The sequence below is a fragment of the Nomascus leucogenys genome, chromosome 8, assembly GCF_006542625.1.
Source record: "Nomascus leucogenys isolate Asia chromosome 8, Asia_NLE_v1, whole genome shotgun sequence".
NCBI classification, from domain to species: domain Eukaryota; kingdom Metazoa; phylum Chordata; class Mammalia; order Primates; family Hylobatidae; genus Nomascus; species Nomascus leucogenys.
The window spans coordinates 10,878,728-10,898,103 of NC_044388.1; the positions used below are offsets into that span (position 1 = coordinate 10,878,728).

The 19,376-nt window shown below is 45.7% G+C and overlaps 1 protein-coding gene across 1 annotated transcript in view; it reads right to left on the bottom strand.

The window, feature by feature from the left end:
• Positions 1-19,092, bottom strand: part of CLSTN2 (calsyntenin 2) — a 642,375-nt gene extending 623,283 nt beyond the window's left edge. The window contains exon 1 of the mRNA XM_030816738.1: positions 18,800-19,092. Coding sequence (XP_030672598.1) covers positions 18,800-18,908 — 109 coding nt within the window. The 5' untranslated portion in view covers positions 18,909-19,092. The remainder of the gene's footprint in view (positions 1-18,799) is intronic.
• Between the last annotated feature and the right edge of the window lie 284 nt (positions 19,093-19,376).

Genomic DNA, 19,376 nt, shown 5'->3' on the forward strand with positions numbered 1-19,376 from the left:
AATGACCCACAAAACCTCACAGCTGGCCAGCAAGTCTGACTGGATGCCCAAAGGAATCCCAGAATTGATAGCCTGAAATAGATTTACTGTATAGGTAGATGCAGAAGAGTGTCAAGTACTCTACTACAAAACATTTTCTCTTAGGAAACAACATGGGCTGACTTGAGGATGGAAGGTTGGAGGGGGATGAAGATCAAGAAACTACCTATCAGGTACTCTGCTTATTACCTGGGTGACGAAACAAGTTATACACCAAACCCCTGTGACACGCAATTTACCCATATAACAAACCCAACATGTTCCTCCTGAACCCAAAATAAAAGTTAGAAGGGGAAAAAGCCAACATACACACACACACACACACACACACACACAGCCCTCCTCTTGTTTGTTCCCTCTTAGTTTGGGCTCCATCAAAAGCAGGCCCTGAGGCAAGGATCTGAGCAAAGGTGTGTAGGAGGTGGTCTCAGGAAATACCAGTAAGGGAGTGGAGAAGTAACTCAGAAAGGGAAGAAAGCCAGTAAAGTTTGGAAGCAAGTTACCAGTGTGGGCAAAACTGGAGCTTAATCCTCTTGGAGATGCCCAGGCACTGGGTGAAATACCTCAGTCATCCTCCCACCTGAGGGAGAGAGAAGGGGGAGTTGGAATGCTGCTCCATCAGTGCCTGTCAGTCACTGGTAAGGACAGTTCCTGAAGGCATTAATTCCCTCTGACTACTGACCTGCTACATTTGGCAAGCACAGAGGGGTCTAAGGGCCAGGGAGAGACCACAGGTGCTGCTGGAAGTCAGGCCTACCTGCATGAAAATGGCATGAGCAGAGGGGATACAGGCATGGCACTGACAGCTACAACCACCCTCTATGCCCACATGTACCATCTCCCCTAGAGGTTCAGGGGAAACATGTTGGGTTTGTTACTGAGTAAATTGCACGTCACAGGGGTTTGGTGTACAGATTGTTTCATCACCCAGGTAATAAACAGAGTACCCAGTAGGTAGTTTCTCAGTCCTGTAGGGGAGAGGATCTGTGTGGGCATAGAGGGTGGTTGTAACAGATATGCCGTACCCATATGATAGAGACTATCTAGTCTCTATTCAACCTGCACCTTATTGAGCCTGATGAAAGGCATTTCCTAGAAGGTGTCAAGGCCAGCTATGAGATCCAGCCTAAAGCTCACATTCCCTCTGGGGAGGAAGCCCCAAAATTCTAAGCCACTATTAGCAGGTCTCACTTAACTCAACAACCATTCTACTCCTCCAGTTCAGCACAGTGGGGTAGTGGGTAGGGCTGGCCCTTCCCCATTCTGAGCTGGCTATAGGTAGAATATGGGGCCGTTTCAGACCTGATTTTGTGACCACCCTTGGTGAAGGGAGGTCCGTTTCTGAACTTCCTGGTAAAAACAAACATAAGCCCAGTACCCACAAAACCATTGCATCCTGGGGCTCCCTGAGAATAACCCCGACCTTAATCACTGCCTGGGAATGACATGTTGGGAACTTAATATAATCCATTTAGAGTATTTTCTACTTGGAAGGTGAGACGACAGTGAAATGGGAAACGAACAGGTAGCAAAGGCCTGAACTTATCCTGAAATGGCAAAGAGATGCAAGAACACCATGCCATAGGCACCCATTTTGCTCCCTCAATTTTTTGGTAGACATACTTTTGTCTGGCTGCCATAGGTATTTCATAAAATCTTAGGTTTTTACTGACAGGACTTTACCTTTCCAAAGCTCAACCATTTCGGCGAATCAGGATACAAATTCCCCACAAAGTTAGAAAAGATTCCACGTTCTAAAAAATTCTCAGGGAACCAATGTAGGGGGCAAAAAACCAAAGCAGTCTTGGAGAAGGAAGCATTTTAGTAAGTCAAGTCAGAAGAGTGGGCATGAGGACACTCCTCTCCCTCCCAAGCTCTTCTTTTTATTGCACAAGCTGGGTCTGTGCAGGAGCTTGCAGAGAAGCTGTTTTTAAAATTCATAGCCCATCATCCATTATAATTGAAAATATAGTGATGCATAAGGGATGATGTTGACTGTAGAATCAGAATGTCAACCAGGTCTTCTCATTTCAGAAATACATACATCCCTTGGTGCCCTGAAGTTACTGTTGGGCTAAAATTTTTATAAACTCAACTCCAAGTCAAATATTACAGAACTAGCAAATGTCACTGAACTACTTATTAAGGGGCTATACCATTCCCCATTAAATCAAAATATTAAAATGCATTTTCATCTCAAAGTTGCTGAAACTCTCTTAGGCAATCCAGCCTCTCTCTTAGAAGCACTTCAAGCTTATGTGAGGAGTGGGGAAAAAGAAACAGCCACCTAGGGATTAAAACAAAAACAAAAACAAAATAAAAACCCTCACCTCTTTAAATTATCCATGAGAACATTAAGGAATAATTTTTATCCAAGAGAATAGCATTTTATCTCTGAAATATCAGTATTGACCTTAATAAACACTCTAGCCAGTTTGCTGGAGTCTAATCCACCAGACTATAAACATCAAATGATGTTATTTTTGCTCCCTACCATGATTTGTCAAGCTCCTCTTTCCCAAAGGGTGGCAGCTGCCTTAAAGATATTCCAGCCCAATTCCAAAGCTTTTCATTTCTTTTTTGTTAAGAAGACTTAGTCCAGTTCACTTTTAAACTTCAATCTTATATCTGATCCAAAGGTCATTGTCTCAGGGCCCAGTGTGGTCTCCCCGCACACCCCCTAACAGTGCTTCTGTGTCAGGTAGAGAAGCAGGTGATGGGAAAGACCACAAGATGTCCCCATGCTTAACTGGCAAAGCAGTGATCCTCCTTTCGCTTGGCCTAAATGATGTTCTTGCACATGATCTATGGGCTCCCCAAGTGGTCTTCCAGCATCCCCCACCAGGGAGACCCTATTCTCCAGAAGATCTCCTTGTGAAATCCTGGCCTCTTTCAGTTGACCACCAGCTGGTGACATTTTCCTCTTTTCCCCAAAAAGGTCTTTAGAAAGACCTATTTACTGTTCTAGAAGTTGTCTACCCATTAAGGCAATTTCAGCCTGTAAGCACATATGAGATACTTCTTGGGTACGTCTTAGAACCAGGAAATGATGAGTGCATGTGTGGTGGAGGGGTGGTCCAGGCACCTCTCTGCCTGAACGGCCCCCAGCACATCATCTAGAGCTCCACAGTTCTCTTCCCTATACCAGTGGCATTAAAGTGAGTCAGCTGGATATTATTTGCGTAGCTTTGATAAACCCTGAGCTTTCCAGGAATACATCCATCCTATGAATTGAGGCCAAAGAATGCTTTGTCTTATTCAAAATATTGCCAGAAGTTTTTCGGCATTTAAAGAAGTCACATCGCCACAACATGTTCATGATATCTGAATCACCAATACAACACACACAGATCTGTTTGCATCTATAGCTGTTGAATTCACAGTGATTCACGTGATGTTGCTGCTGAACTGACAACAAGCATCTAATTCACTACTTCCTTTTGTATGGTTGGGCCCAAGCATTTGTTGAAATACGTATCATTTTATTATACATTATTTAAATTTTAATTTCTTTGTATTCAGTTAAGACATTATATTGATTTGTTAAATTATATAAATGCATAACAGTATCAGTAAATTTCATTTCAGAAATAATAATGGGGGCACTACAAAATATATGCTGTTAAAAGGGACCATTGGTTCTGATAGGGTTCAAAGTTCGTGATTCTTTATGTTTATTTCCGTTATCCACCCTGAAACTTTAGTAAAATCCTGTTTGGTCCAAGTTCAAACCTTGATATCTAAAGGGAAATGTTATTTCCACTAGAGCCAGAGTTACAGAAAAAAAAGTCTATTCTGTCTTAGCTCAATCTTAGCCCATGTAGGGAGTGGCAGCATTATTTAGAGAAAAACCTCTACCCCTAGAAGAAAGGGAATTTCAAGGAGAGAATCAGGGCTATTAGCAACCTAGCTCTCATCCATGTTCCTGGGGACTGTCCCTCAGAAGGTGACCCTCTCAACACCAGCCTCAAAAGCTCGGAATTTTGGTTTGGTTGAGGAAGATGACATTTCCTCATGTAGAGTGCCAAAGCCTTATCACTCAGAACCAAACCAGCATATCCTTACAGATTCCCATAAGGGAATCCCAACAAAAAGTAAATGTTCTGACTTCAGAGAGACTCCCGTTTGTTCATTTTGTGGACTACATACACAACCTGGAAATCTCAGCACAGCCAAAAATTGGCCACTCTTCCTGCTGCCCTGCCTCCCTAGCTGTGGGCTCAGAACTCCACAGGCCTCATCACATTCAGCATCCCACTTTAATTGAAGACAAAGCTTTTTTCCAATTAAAAACTTCATGCTTACCTCTACACACACATGCATTTGATATCATAAATTGCAAATTGTTTTTAATGACCTGTTTGGAAAATGGAGCATGCTTTATCCACTTAAAACTTGTACAGTCTAGGGTTTAACGGAATGCTGATGGGAGCAACGAGGATCCAAGGAATGACATGGGAAAGAGTCAGATCCACCTGCAGCAGCCGATGGTTACAACCAAATTCTCATCAGTGCATTACAGAAGATATTCTCCCATAGTGTTTGGTATCCAATGCTACAGAGCAAAGTGGGGGCTTATGTCTATGCTACTTCACTGACAGCAAAGGTAATTTACATTAATTATCCAAGAAGGGTGCACACTCTGCAAATTGCCACAGAGGCTCATGACCCTGGGCTAGCTAGCTTCCGCTCCCCAGCTGTAACTTATATCCAATAGGCCCCTAACCCCAGCTGGGCTCTATCTCCCCATCTTGAATGTATCAGCTCATGCCAGCAATAACCAGTAGGCCCTGCCTGGGAGGTTGACCTCTCCTAATCCTCCTGCTCTGCCAGCCCTGTTGTGTGTGTACTGAGGAGATGAACACTGGGGATCCCAGGGAATGAAGGAGAAAGATTAGACAAAGAAAACCCCACACACCAGCCTTACATTCCCCCACAAGGCAAAGAGCTGGGTACCAGGGAGCTCTATCCATCATTCATTCACCTACTTCATCCATAGTGTTAGACTGAGTCTGAGAACCTGGGAAGAAGGAACATAGTCTAGTGAGGCGCAGACAGGTGAGCAATGACAATGTAATCGAGTAGTGCCACTGTGGAGTTCTATATGGGAGCCACGTAGTGAAGAGAGGGGAGTGCCCCAGGGGATGCCTGGAGATGGATTCCCAGAAATGCTGACAGCGTGGGGGAGGCCTGCGAGGCTGCCAGGCAGGACAAAGCACAGCAGGAGACAGAGCAGTATGCACAGCAGACAGAACACAAGAAAACTCCTCCAGGCAGAAAACTGGGTGGTCCTGCAGATGGGGCTGAAGTGAGAGGAGCAAGTATGGAGAGGCTTCCCTCATTCACTCACTCAGATACTGAGCTAGGTGCTGGGCTGTGTTCACACTGAGCTTCAATTCTAGCCCAGGAACAGGTAGGCATCAACTAAGGGCCTTTTAAGACAAGCCAAGGAATGTGGACTGTATCATGAAAGTGGTGAAGTAACATGAGGAATTTTGAGCAGGAGTGACTGTGTGTGTGTATCTGGAAGATCCACCAAGGGCTATGTAGAACTGGACTAAAGAGAGATCAGTCCACAAGCTAGTGGAAACTGTGAGTAAAAGCATTTTACTAAAGACAGAGGGCTTGCTATGAGCCACCACTTCAAAGCAAGTCACCTCATTCACACTTCCAATCAAATGGCCTCCTATATAAGAACAGGTGACTTGTTTTGAAGTGGTGGCTCATAGCAAGCCCTCTGTCTTTAGCAAGGTTGGCTGGTTCTGATCAATAAAAGTAGCAATTTTTTTTTCTTTTCTTTTTTTTTTTTTTTTGAGACGGAATCTCTCTGTCACCCAAGCTGGAGTGCAATGGTGCCATCTTGGCTCACTGCAACTTCTGCCTCCCAGATTCAAGTGATTCTCCTGTCTCACCCTCCTGAGTAGCTGGGATTACAGGTGCCCACCACAATGCCCAAAAAGTAGCAATATTTTCTAAAGATGCTTTTGCTCACATTTTCCATTGAATTGAGAAAACACAAATTGTAAAGCTAGGATGATGATGATTCTCTCCATTATGGGTAGTATTTTAAGGAGTGGCTTCCAGGGAGCAGCCAAACCCTACCTTCAAAAGCAGTCCTTGATGATACCAAGGACAAGAAGAGAAAGATCCTGGAGGGGTGAGGGCAAGATAAAGGAAGAGTGAGACAAGAGGAGTGCTAAAGGCTAATGTGACGATTCTGTTTGTTCTCCTCTTCTGTTGCTATGGCCATTGAGACAAAGTAGTGTTGGAATATTTCAAAAGCAAAACTCAAGGAAAAGCTACAGTTTTAAGCAAAGATTCTTGGCTGGTCCCTGACTTGAGTTCCTTCTTCCTAGGAAGACTGGAATTTAATTTCTGGAAGATCGGCATGGAAAGGAGGCAGGAGTTGTTAAAAAAGGAAAAAAAAAATGCAAGTGCAATAAAAATGCTTTATTTATGACTTCTAATTAAAATCACAGTAAATTACTAAAAAGTCTTAAATATAATTCTAACATTAATAATTAAGCAAGATACAGTCATCTTGACATTTCTGATGATAGCACAATAAAGTCAAAATAATTGGTTTTCCTTTGGGAGAAAAAACAACAAAAATAAATCTAGGAAGGTGAAATCGGAGTCTTAGCTATGACATTCTTTTTACTCTCGTTGTGAGTAATTTTAGCTTTCTTTCCTACTCCAAATGATGGTCCATTCTCCCACAAATAAAAGCATCATAGAAAAAAGAAAACTCTTAAAATATCATGAACTGAAAAGTGAATATTTTTTCTCACTCTCCAGCATCTTTGTGAGTTTACTGAACGATAACATTTTAGTTCTTGGCTTTAAGTCCCAATTATTAATCCCCGTAAGGCACTACTTAGAGGAGAGAAGCTAGGGCAATGTGCAGCAAAGAGATGTGCACCAAGAAGTATTGGCAGAGTACAATGTGGTGAGATTCTAGGACTGTGGGCTTAAACTGTCCTTGCATGTTGGCTGGGAGGACCAGAGTAAGTAATTTTCTAACCGCAGAGTCAAGGAGAAGAATCCAAACACTCCAAAATGTTTTTTCTATACTAGATTTCATGGCTTATCATTAGTGATTCATTCCTTTGGGTTAGCCATTGCCCTTGGTAGGTTTGGAACCATCAGCTACAAGGCAGGCTGTTATCTGAGATGCACTCCATTTCAAAGAAGACTGGTTTGTGGAATATAGTGTGACACTGCCCCTAGGAGAGTGCTTGTGCATTTGAGAACTTTAAGGAGCAGAAAGAGTTGGAAAAATGAACATTCAGAACCTCCAGTCACCAAACACATTGTGATTCAATCAAACTAAGGAAATGTTTGTAGTCTCTCCCCTGAGTCTTCTAGCTCTTATAATGCAAGACTGCTTCCACCCTTTTCCTCTCTCTGGGTGCATAGTTATCTCCAGGAAGCCTGAGCAATAATGTTAAGTGCTCCAAAGAGGCATGGTCTCATAAAAGATGGGGCACTCCTAGTGACACACTACAGCAGAAGACCCAGATGCTCACTCAGGAAACTTTCCTTGAGAAACAGGCTTTTAGGCAGGACAGAGAATGAAGTCTTCTTCTGGCTGATCCTTGCCCTCCATCTCAGCAGGTGAGGGAGCAGCAGCCTCTGCCCCTCACCAAGGCAGGTCTGAGGAGGGACCCCAGCAGAGGAAGATTAATGCCCATCCCTACCTCCCTGCAGATCCTTGTTTCTCCTCCCAGTAGCATCCCAAGGTCTTGTTCAAGAGCTGCAGTCTGACCTGAGCCTCCAGATGATCAAGTGAAGAGGGTAGAGGTGGAGTAGCAGCAAGACCAAGGGATGATGGCCCTCTGGTTGTTGAATGGGGCACTAAGGTCTAGCCACCCATACCCACTTGGACATGCCCTGTCTCCCACAAAACCCAGAGTTGCTGGGGTGCATTTTATTAAATAAAACAGAATTTTCCTTACAGCATCTGGCCTAAGCTTCAGGCAGAAGCGTCTACAGCTTCAGGCATGAAGTGACATGCTAAGGGTTTCTCGGCAGCATGAGAGAGAAAGCATGGATATGTACCCATGTTCTCAAGCCATATAAATCTGGATAAACTGTACTGCTGCAGAGGAAATCATAAATCATACATCCTAAGGGCAGGATTTCAGTATTTCTGAAGGGTTTCATTTCTCCTCCCTTCCAACTTTGATATATGTACTTATTTAACGAGGGTCTAGGGAGGGTTAATTGAATTAATATATGTAAAGTGCTTTTAGTTTGAAGAGAATGTGCGATATAAATGGAAGTGTCACTAAAAAGGTTAATCTAATTTACATCCAACACTTTCAGTTCATAGTGTTAATGAACTATATCCTTTTAGAGAGTGATTAATTTATAGAAATGTGATTATTTTTCTTAATGCTATATATAGGTCAGCTTTTCCTAGCACTATAACTAACTTTATAGGAGAATTCAGCATTTTATAAATTAAAATAATCAAACACCCCTGTAATGGTTATATTTCATTAATTACAAGGAGACATGCATTAGATTAACATTTATCTGTTTTAATTAATTTGCTGCAATGCGGTTACACATGCAAATTGGAAAACGACACATCAACTTGACATAGTATTAACAGTTTTGACTGGTTCTTCCTGAAAATTTATGGGCCTGCAACTGCTGCATTTTTTGTGTAACCATGGTGACTACCAGCTGTGTGACACATGCAGGCTATACATCAAAGAACCGGGAAGAGACTCACACTAAATTCAAACTTCTCCTGAAAATATAATTAACTAAATTAATAAGACAGTATAAAGAAAGAAAGACATAGAGTTTTGATTTGGGGTTTGAGTCTCGAAGATTTCTTAAATATGATCACCTTGTTTTTGTAAGTGCTTTATCCTTTCCAAAGGCATCCAGAGCCACTTCCATTTGAATACTTAGAACTTTCTTGGGTAAAGGAGGTGCCACTGTGTCCTTTCTGCATGTGATAAAGACACAAACCCAGAGGGGCTGAGTGATTTGCCCTGAACCTCACAACTCATCAGCGGATCTAGGTCACATGAGTCGGAGACCATGACCTTTCTTTCATACTCCACAGTGATTTTCTAATCAGACTTGATTGAGACTCCAAAGTTTTACCTAACTATACAATACAGCAGATATCATAGAAATGCAAAGTGGCTGAAGTCACAAAAATGATGTCTTTTTTTTAAACTGGCAATTTTCACATGACAATTTGATGCAGTGATTCCGTAGAAATAAGTCAAATGTTAACCAATTAAGCATTCTCAGAAGCAATGAGAAAAACACTGACAGCCTTTCTGAGTGAGAATTACACTGGTATCTGCCAGCCTGACTGTTTAATACATTTCAAGGTGGTTAATGTTCTCTTGACTCATGTGCAGAACCAAGTATTTTAAACTGCTACGGAGCAAATGCTGCAAGTTGGTTTGGGCAGATAGTCAAATAACTAAAAAGGAAAGGCCTGATGTGCAGCTCTTCCCCATGACCAAAGGAAGGAAGCAGTGCTGACGGGAGAAGGTACGTGCGCACAGAGCCCTGCGGGATTTGCAGCCAGCATGGGCAGCAGCGCCCTAGCACCAGTCACCCCCTCAACACTCAGCATTCGCTCTGGGCCTCGGACAGTGCTGGGCAACAGTCATACAGAGGTGAGCAGGGCACTTCCCCCTCCAAGGGCTCACAGGCACCCTGGGAGACAGGTGGCAATGGGAGTTTGACAGAGGAAATAAAGGACTGGTGGGTGAAAGACAGAGGAGCACAGCCCCCACCTGGAAGTAGCACTTAGTTGGTAGAGGTAGTAGTGTTTGCTGGAGTGGTTCTCAGTCTTGGCTGGGCACCAGAAATACTGGAGAGCTTCACATAGATTCCCAGGTGCTGTCCCTGAGCAATTACAGCAAAATCTCTGGGATGGGTTCTGGGCCTTGGTGTTATTTTAAATCTCTCTCAAGTGGCTCCCCTGTGCATCCAGGGCTGGATAAAAGGGGGGACTCTGAAATTAGACTTTCTAGATTTAATTCCCAGTTCTACTGTTTTACTACTTGGGTAAACTGGATAAGTAGCTTAACCTTCCTTGCCTCAGTTTCCTCATCTGTAAAATGGGGATAATAAGAGTGCACATCTCACTTGGTGGTTAGGAAGGCTGAATGAGTTAATATCTATAAAGCACTCAGAATAGTGTTTGGTGCATAGTAAGTTCTTGAAAGATGAAAGCATTAACTATTTGGAAATTTCTAGAAAGCTCACTGACAGGAGAGAAGGCCAGATGGACAAAATCAGTAGACTTTTACGCCAGGCTGGACAGTTTGGGATCTATTTGGGGAAGTCTGGGGCTTCCCTGGAGAGATTTGCCAGAAGGGGTATGGCTGACTGTTCTAAGAAGGAGGTTTGGGTTTTAAGGATGAAGGCAGAAGTTCTCTGAAGATACCTCCAGTCCTGGCCTTTGCTCTGTGAACGCCTGAGCCCCTAACTGAGGTTCTGGTTGGGATGGGAGAGGTTGGAAGTGGGTGGCTTTGGTGCACCCACCCTAAAACTGAGATGAGCTGATTTCCTCTGGGATGGGAACCGGTAGCCTGTTCCAGCTCCCATCCCTAGATGGTGGTAGCACCCCTGGGGAAGTGGCTACAGAATGTGGCATGAATATTAGATTCTAGATGCTGGTGGTATAGTCTGTTGCCTGTGGAAGTAGACACCCCAGGATCTCAAGGCACCATGCTGTTTGGACAATGGGCATCACAAGCAGTAATAACCTGTGAGGGAGGGAAATCTGAGGCAATTCCAGAGTGTTAAGCTATTCTTAAAAACCTTACAGACCTTAGGGTGGAGGGTGAAAGATAGAATTCGTGACTGAGATGGAGTTTCTTGCGGGCCTGGTGGGACTGGCATACACGCTGCCACCTTGACAGCAGTGTAATGGGAGGGTTGGAGAGGGGGTCAAAATTAGAATCTAGTGCTTTCATTTGCACAAGATGCTAAACAAGGCAGAAGCAATGGGAATTGAGGAGAGGTTCTAGATGGTGATAATAGAATCAACCCGACATGAGGAAGGATGGGTTGTGATATTTGTGGAGAGACAAGCATGCTGGAGGACTCTTGGGGGCTCTGGCTTGGGTGAATGTATGGATGATATACCTTTCACCCAGAGGCCACAGCAGAAGCAGTAGATTCTTGGAGGAAAAATGAGAGCTTGGGTTGGGACATATGGGGCTGCGACATCCTAAAGGAAACAGATATTGAGTGAGCCTTGGGTGGGGTAGGAGGCTCAAAGTAAGCAAGGGAAAACAAGTATTGATCAGGGGCATCTCTGGCCAATCTCTGGGGAGGACTGATATGAGTAGAGGGTCTTTCACTGGAGACAAGTAAGATCCTGAGAAAGTATTGGAGGCAAGTTGCCTGTCCTTAGAGTTAGAAAACTGCTCAATAGTGAAAGAAATGGGCTTCAAGCGGCCATGGTCCAAGATGTCACCTAGCTCACCACACTGGCTCCCTGGTGCTGGATTGCAATCAACTGCACACAGTCTGACCCCTTGTCCTGATTCTTGATCTGCTGCTATTGCCCTGTAATGTGCATTTACCAATCTGTAAGAGGGGTATCTGGGAACAATACAATGGCCATATATAAAATCCTGCCGTGACAGTGGAAGAAAAGGCAGCCCGATCAACAGTCTGCTATCTGCTACTCCTATATGATCTCCTCCCGCCCTTGCCATGAACACCTCTCAACACCCCTTCTTATCCACTTTGGTATCTAGCCATCTAATATGTTTAAAAGCATGTATCCTGGCCTAAAACGGAGTCAGAAGAGGGCAATATTTAACCCAAATGAATAACTGTATCAGGAGAACTGTCGGTACAAAGGCCAGCCAGCTGGGATAGTCTTTCTGGTGCAGGAGACCCCTCCAAACACATCTGGGACTATACAGTGCAGATGGCTGCCTCCTCTGCTTGAGGCCAAGCATGACAGGAGGTGAGGAGGGCTTCAAGCTGTCTGGATGAGAAGAAACAGGTATTACTCACTTGGAGAAGTGAGTCAGAGAGTGAGGCTTTCAGGGAAATTGACTCTTTCAGCAATTTTGAAGTAAAATCCAAACGAATATTCTCAGACAGCAAGGCAATGCCTTCCAGGGCAGCAGAGCCTCTCTGACCTCACTCAGAGCCTTCCTCAAGCAGACATCACATCATTCTGAATAGGTAAGCCTGTGTGAAGAGGGAAACCCATGCCTACCAGTGTATTCTGAGTTTGTAACCCCAGTTTCACCACCTCTGAGCTCAGAGACTTTGGGCAAGTTACCTCACTTCTCAGTGACTCAGTTTACTCCTCTGTAAAAAATGAGATTGTAGATTTACCTCCTTCATAGGGTTGGTACGAGGATCAAACCAACTGACATATGTGAAGTGCTTCAAGGTAGTGCTTAGCACGTAGTATGCACTCAATAAACATTCACTGTTTTATTAGCTCTGGGATCTGTATGCAAAAATAATGTTTGACCTGGCTGAGCTCCCTCTTCACTCGCGCCTGTGTGCCAATCACTCTTACCACCTTGTATTTACCTGCCCAGTGCAAACCCCTGCCCCCGACATATGCTTACCCAATGCCTACCCACCCATCAACATCCCTTTTACTTTCTCCATAAATCTTTCCTGACCTCTATTCTTGCCAACTTCTTCCTTTCCTGCAAGGCTTCTAGGGGTCTGCGATGCACAATCTACCATTTTCCCATAAGTCACCAAGTTCTGCAATAGTTTGTGTGATGTGTGATGTGCAGTGTTTGCCCTAGACAGAGTGTGAACTCTTTGATAATTGGAACTTGCTTTTATCTTTTTGTTCCCCTCACAGAGAATAACAGGAGGCTGAGAAATAGTAATTGGCTGAAAAGGCTCGAGAACAGGACCTAGTGCATGTCTGGGAGGGCTAACTCTCATTCTAACCATTCTCCTCTGACCAGTACTCCCTCTGGCCTCCTGCCTGTTTCTTTCCCAAATCTCAGAGCATGATCATCTGTCCTACACAGTGCCAGGATCTTCAGCTCAGTGCTCTTCCCCAGCTCAGGCCTCCCCATGGTCTATCCTCAAAACCTGTCTTTCCCAGGGAACCATTTCCACAGGGTCCAATTAGTGGTGGGTTAGATAACAGCTAATAAAACAATAATCTGTTTCAAGCTGTTATTTGAGTATCATAGCTTCAGTTACCCCATTCCACATAAACATGTATTATCACAAAGCTTGTCAATACCTTAAACAAAAAAGTATGCCTTTCTGTTTTCTCGGGTAGCAGGGCTTGAAGGAAAGTATGAACTGGGCAGGGGATCTTTTCTTACAACCCAGATCACAACACATAAGCCCTCCCTCCAGAGACCAGGACCTCCCACACCTCTGGCACTAGCACATGGAGACAGGCTTGTTTATTTACTTAGATAGCAAATATTGCTGACCTTTACTCTGAGCTGGCCCTGCACTAAGTGCCAGGGCTTTTGAGATGAATGAGATGGAGCCCTGGCTTCAAAGACATCCATAGACTAGTGAAAAACAGCGTGTCTTTTTACAAACAAGTCAAGCCAAATGCGTGTGTATGCAAGTGCATTTACATTTATAGATGATATTTACACACAGGTGCATATCCACACAAGGAGAGAGAGGCAGAGAGAGACTGAGAAACAGAGAAACAGAGATAACAGTTTGAGCTGAGAAAAGATATGAACAAAGCTATTAGATTTCTAAGAGATCAGAAAAAAAAATTCACCAAATCTCAGACACTAAACTAACTGTTTAAGTGATCAATAATTAGTCATTGTATATTTAGTGCCTTTTACTTGCCCCAGACTGGGCTAAGTGCTCTCTAAGCACTATCCTGACAACCATTTTACAAGGTAGATCTCTGTATCCCCATTTTAGAGATGAGGAAACTGAGGCTCAGATGGGTTAACTAACCTGTCCAAGATAATCTAACTAGGAAGTAGTAGGGCCAGGTTTGGAGCTCAAGTTTTTCTGGCCATACGCCCGAATTTTACTTTATAGAGGAGAGGGGAAAACACGTAAATTGTCTATGTCAAGAAATGACAGCACTAAGGATTATAAACAGGTGTGTTCACCAAGCAACTCACTGCATACTGCTCATCTCATATCTTGAGGCCAGGCTCTGGAGATACCAGGAGAGTCAGAATGAGCCTCTAGCACTGGTCTTCGAGCCCTGAGGACTAGAGTCAGCCAAGGAAACACAGGCATGCAGGAAAGAGAGGCAAGTCACTCAAAAGTAACCAGCCTGGGAAGGTTCCTTATGGAAGGCCAAATCTTGAGTAACAGTGGAAATTGGGCTGAGGAAGGTGACCTACTAGCCTGATGCCCAGAGAGTCCAAGAGAGGTAAAGGGCACATTCCAGTCCAAGAACCACAGGCGTTTCAGGATGGCAGCAGGTCAGAGCACACTTTCTGACGCATTGCTGAGGGCTTTTTGGCATTTGTGCTTCAGTTGGAAAAATGACTCTGTTATACCACTAGAAGACACCTGCTACTTACCCAAAGATGACTTAGAACAATCCACCATAAAAATTCCACACTATCTTTGCCCCTGCAGGAAGTTCTGCAGTGTGCAATCTGGAATATTCAAGGATGGTTTTTGAATCTGTGGGAGAGGGAATGAGGTGACTGCTCTAAGCAAGAACATTGGTCTCCATCGTGAGAGCAAGGTCCGTTTCCCTCACCTCACCTGCATGCCCTTTTAAACAGCCTTAGACACTCATACTGTGCTCTTCTGTGGCAGGACCACAAGGGCTCCTGGGTAACTCAGAGATACAAACAGCTCAGCTTCCTTGTGGTCCCTAGACCTGCTTTCAAAACCACTAGGAAGACTATCTGACAAATAGGGGGTACTGGGTATAGTACCTTTTAATTCTCATCCCAGTGCCACACCCTCTAGCTGGAGGTCTTGGCAAGTCATTTACCCTCTCATAGAATTTGTTTCTTCATCTGTGAAATGGGCTAACACTGGCTCTGCACGTGTTGTAAGAGTTAGAGATTGCCCATGTAATGGGATTAGCAACAGTGCCTGTGACATACTAAAGAGGGACTCCATACACTGAAATTACTACAATTACACCATACTGTTGTTATAATTCTGCTCCATCCTCCTCCTTACCTATTACCACATGCTGCTTTTGTAAACCTTGTCTTTGCACTCCCATCTCCTTTGCCTGTGTCTCTATTACAGTCAGTACTATACTTTGGACAAATTCTCTCTGCTGCCACTCTCTTAAAATTTTCACATAAAAATCTTGTCTCTCCAACTAAAACAGAAGCTCCTCGAAGAAAGGTAGGGGTGGGAGGGGCAGAGGGTGGCCTTCTGCTACTGGCTCAGAAACTACCAGAGCACTGAGCCAGGCTCTTAGCACACAAGGCGGGCACTACAACAATTGATGGTCTATACTTGAGTATTGTTCCAAATGACCTCTATGCCTAGATGTTGGGAACTTAAGGAGGACTGTGTACCAAGTCCTTGAGGTCTTGGGACCACTGACATTTTGCCAAATTTAGCACAAACTTTGAGGTGTTGTCTAGATTGCATTGTCTTCATTCCCTTGGATAAGACATGTTTTTCTCTGCCTCCAGAAACTCTTTGGGTCCACAACACCTTACCAGCTTTACTCATAGAACATGAGCATGTGATCTGGTCTCTTCATGGAATCCAAGAAGTATTTATCTTTTTTGAATAGCCAAAATATGTAAGGGTGAAGGGAAGGAGTTATAATTGCCTGGCCACTGTATGATTTCTGAAATTGGAAATATGTCTACACTGAAAGTACAGTGATTCTGTGAAAACCCCAGGTAGTTGTCAGGGATTAACTGCTCGAGTCCCTAAAGCAAGAAGCACAAAGGCAGAACAAGCTGTGCACCACAGACACAATATCTTACACAAGCCTGAAGCTGGGAGCACATGCTTCCAGACAGTTGTTTGGAGGCTGCATTCAACTCTGTCAGAAAGCTTGACTCCAGACTCCCAATGTTTTTCTACACACGAATACAGAATTGTACGAAAGAAGAACCTGTTTTTTGTTCAATCTTCACATGCCTTCCTGATTTTTTTTGTGTGTGTGTGTGATGGGAATAACAATGGTATGAACCTTAAAAGTGGCAAAGTCAGAGGCAGGGTGCATTATACATAAAACATATAGCTTTATTATTTCAAACATTCTTCAGAGATCATATGATTTGGAAACATAAAATGCAAGTGCATTGTAATAAGGAAAGTCAGTCCTGTAAATACTAACTAAAGTGTCATAATAAATGTCTCTGTTGTAATCAAATATTACACATTTATCTTGAAAAAAAAAGTCAGCAGCAAACAGAGCTCTTTGCAGCCCCCCAGTGGTTGGAAGGGGAAAGAAGCGAGAACAAGCGGAATTCGGACAGTTAACTCTGAATCTGCAGGGCCAATAAACTTTTTACCCTGGAAAGACAAACGTCTAGTTGTTTGTTTGTTTATTTGTTCGTTTGTTTGTTTTTGAGACGGAATTTCATTCCTGTTGCCCAGGCTGGAGTGTAATGGCGCGATCTCGGCTCATTGAAACCTCTGCCTCCGGGGTTCAAGTGATTCTCCTGCCTCAGCCTCCCAAGTAGCTGGGATTACAGGTGCATGTCACCACACCCAGCTAATTTTGTGTATATATATATATATATATTTTTTAGTAGAGATGGGGTTTCTCCATGTTGGTCAGGCTGGTCTCGAACTCCTAACCTCAGGCGATCTGCCCGCCTCAGCCTCCCAAAATGCTGGGATTACAGGCATGAGCCACTGTGCCCGACCTGACAAATGCCTAATTTTAACCAAAAAATGAATATGTTCTAAGTCGGATGTTGGTTAGAATGCACATAATTATCCACATAAAGTGAATCATTGAAAGCCTGTTTTTTCCCTTTTTTATCTCTCTCCTTCTCTTTCTCGCTTACCTCTATGAAGCTTCCCATTCTGACCTGAGAACTCAGCCGTGCATTATTACTACTCACACCAGATCCTCTTCCCAAATGATTTCTTCCCTGTTCTGCACCTGCTGTGTGCTCCTCACCCTCCTTCAAACTCCCGTTTGCAGACATCTGCTTATATCAGTTACTGTGCTACAAAGTGATGGGAAATCTCCTCCCCGCCACCCCTCAAAAAAGTAATTTGCCTGTTTAACAAAGTGTCTATATTGGGAAAGGAGGGGGAAATGTTTGGAAGTTCATTGTTTTTTATTCTTGTCTTCACCAAAACAAGTCTCTCAGCTTGATCCCTTCATATCAGCCACTTCTTTACCGCACTCTGAGATATTTTCATAACGAGTTTTTCTCTCATGAAATTTCTCATTTCTAAAAATAGAAACTGCCTGTCAAGGATACACCAAGAAAAAAAATGCTGAAAAGAAACAGAATGCCTGCTTATAAAATATTTTCAAAACAATGACACCAAAAAATTTAAAAATTACAGATAAACATAGTCTCCCATGTTCTTCTCAAATGTATCACTCCTAAGTTATTGCACGGCCAGTTCCTAAAGCCCGGACAAGGCGAACTGCCTGCCTCCAGCTTTCCCCAGCTTCCAAGAGTAATGCAGCCTGATAGGCATTTCCTTCCCTAAGCTGGTGGTCAAGTGTAGCTCAAAGCAAGCGTCCGAATCAGGCTGTCTCTAACAGGGAATCTATTTTCTGACAGGCGCAAACCCTCCGCCCTCTGATGATTGCCAGGCAGGATTTGGGGACCAAGTACCCCTCATTGTCACCTGGCGGATTTGGCCACAGCCCACAAACCAAACGCAAGCCCTACTTATGAACAGCGCAGAGAATCAACAAGTTATCACTAAGCTGTGCGCCCCAGCTAGGATCTGCCACAGCCTCCCCTGAGCCCACCACTGTTCCCCACCAGCTCTGCTCTTCCCTCGCCTCCCCACCCCCTGCAAGCACATGACCTCCTGTTTCAGACCCGGCCCCCCACCCCAGAGCTCCCGGCGCTCCCAGGCAGCTGTCAAAGTCCGGGGTTCGCCGGCTTCCAGGCTCGCCTGATAGAGCCAGGCGTTCGCTTGGATCTAGCTTCCTTCCGGGCGGGAGGGGCGGGGAGGTCAAGCTCTTCAAAGGAACAGGGTGGGCAGGGGAGTGGTGCCAGGTTAGGCTCCTCCGTCCTCGGAGCCAGAGCGGAGTAGGAAAGGCAGCGGGGAGCCTCACATCCCGCGCTTCTTCCGGACCCTGCCGCCTACCCTGAGGGCACGCGTTCCCCGGGGAGTCAGAGACGCCCTGGGGGAGCCTGAGGAGTGTCAGCGGGGCCTTCCCTGGAGCCTACAAGTTTCCACTCCATCCCCGAGCTGGGAGACAAGTCACAGCTCGGCTCCCTCCTTGAAAGCACCACCGCTGATCCTTCCCTCAGGCAGGAGTAGACACCTGCTTGTCCCCACGGCGCGCCAGCGTCCTGCTCTAGCGGTCCCTGAGCCAGAGCTCGAAACTCACCCACTGCGCTCCCACCCCGGCACAGACAGCCCTCAAAGTTGTCCGTACTCCCCAGACCTCGCCTTCTGCTCGGCCCCCGGACCCCGCCCAGAGGTTGAGCTGATGTCCGCGGGTGGACCTCTCCCGTCCGCGGCGCAGAGAACTGACTTCGGGGATCCAGGGCGTACAGAGGCCAGAGAAGCTGCGGCAAGGGAGGGTGGGCAAATCCAGCGTGAGCCTAGGTCCTTGCCGCTTTCACCCTCAAGCCTGCCCTGCTTCCCTCCTGGAAGAAGAGCAAACTTCCCCAGCACCCACCTTTAGCCGCGAGGAGGCGGCGCTGCCGGCTGTCCCCGCCACCGCCGCTGCCGCTCCCCACGCCCAGCGCCAGCAGGAGCGGCACCCAGCACAGCCGCCCAGGCAGCATCCTCGCAGCAGCCGCCAACGAACTGCAGCCGCCGCCTACTGTCCGCGCCGGCTCTCGCCTCCCGGTGCCTGCCGCACCGTGGGCCGCCTCGCCGTGCCCGATGGGTGCGCCTCTAGCGCTGCCGCCGCGGCGCTTGGCCTCCGGTTCCCGCCGCTGCGCCGCTAGCTCGCCGGCTGCAGCCGCGCTCACTGGCGCGGACCCGGAGCGGCTCCGGCGCTCACCCCGGGACGGCCCGTGACGTCACGGAGGGAGGGAGGTGGCTCGTGCATATTCATGAACGCGGGCACCGGCGCCGAGTTCCGCGCTCCCCGCCCCAAGGCCCCGACCCCCAACTTTCCTCAGCCGTCTCCACGCTCCGCGGCCCTGTCCAGGTCCTCCTGCCCAGTCGGGACCGGGCCCTCAGAGGACCTTGGTGGGCGGCTCCGGAGAGCCCCCTAGCCCCGCGCCTCCACTCCGACTCTCCGAAAA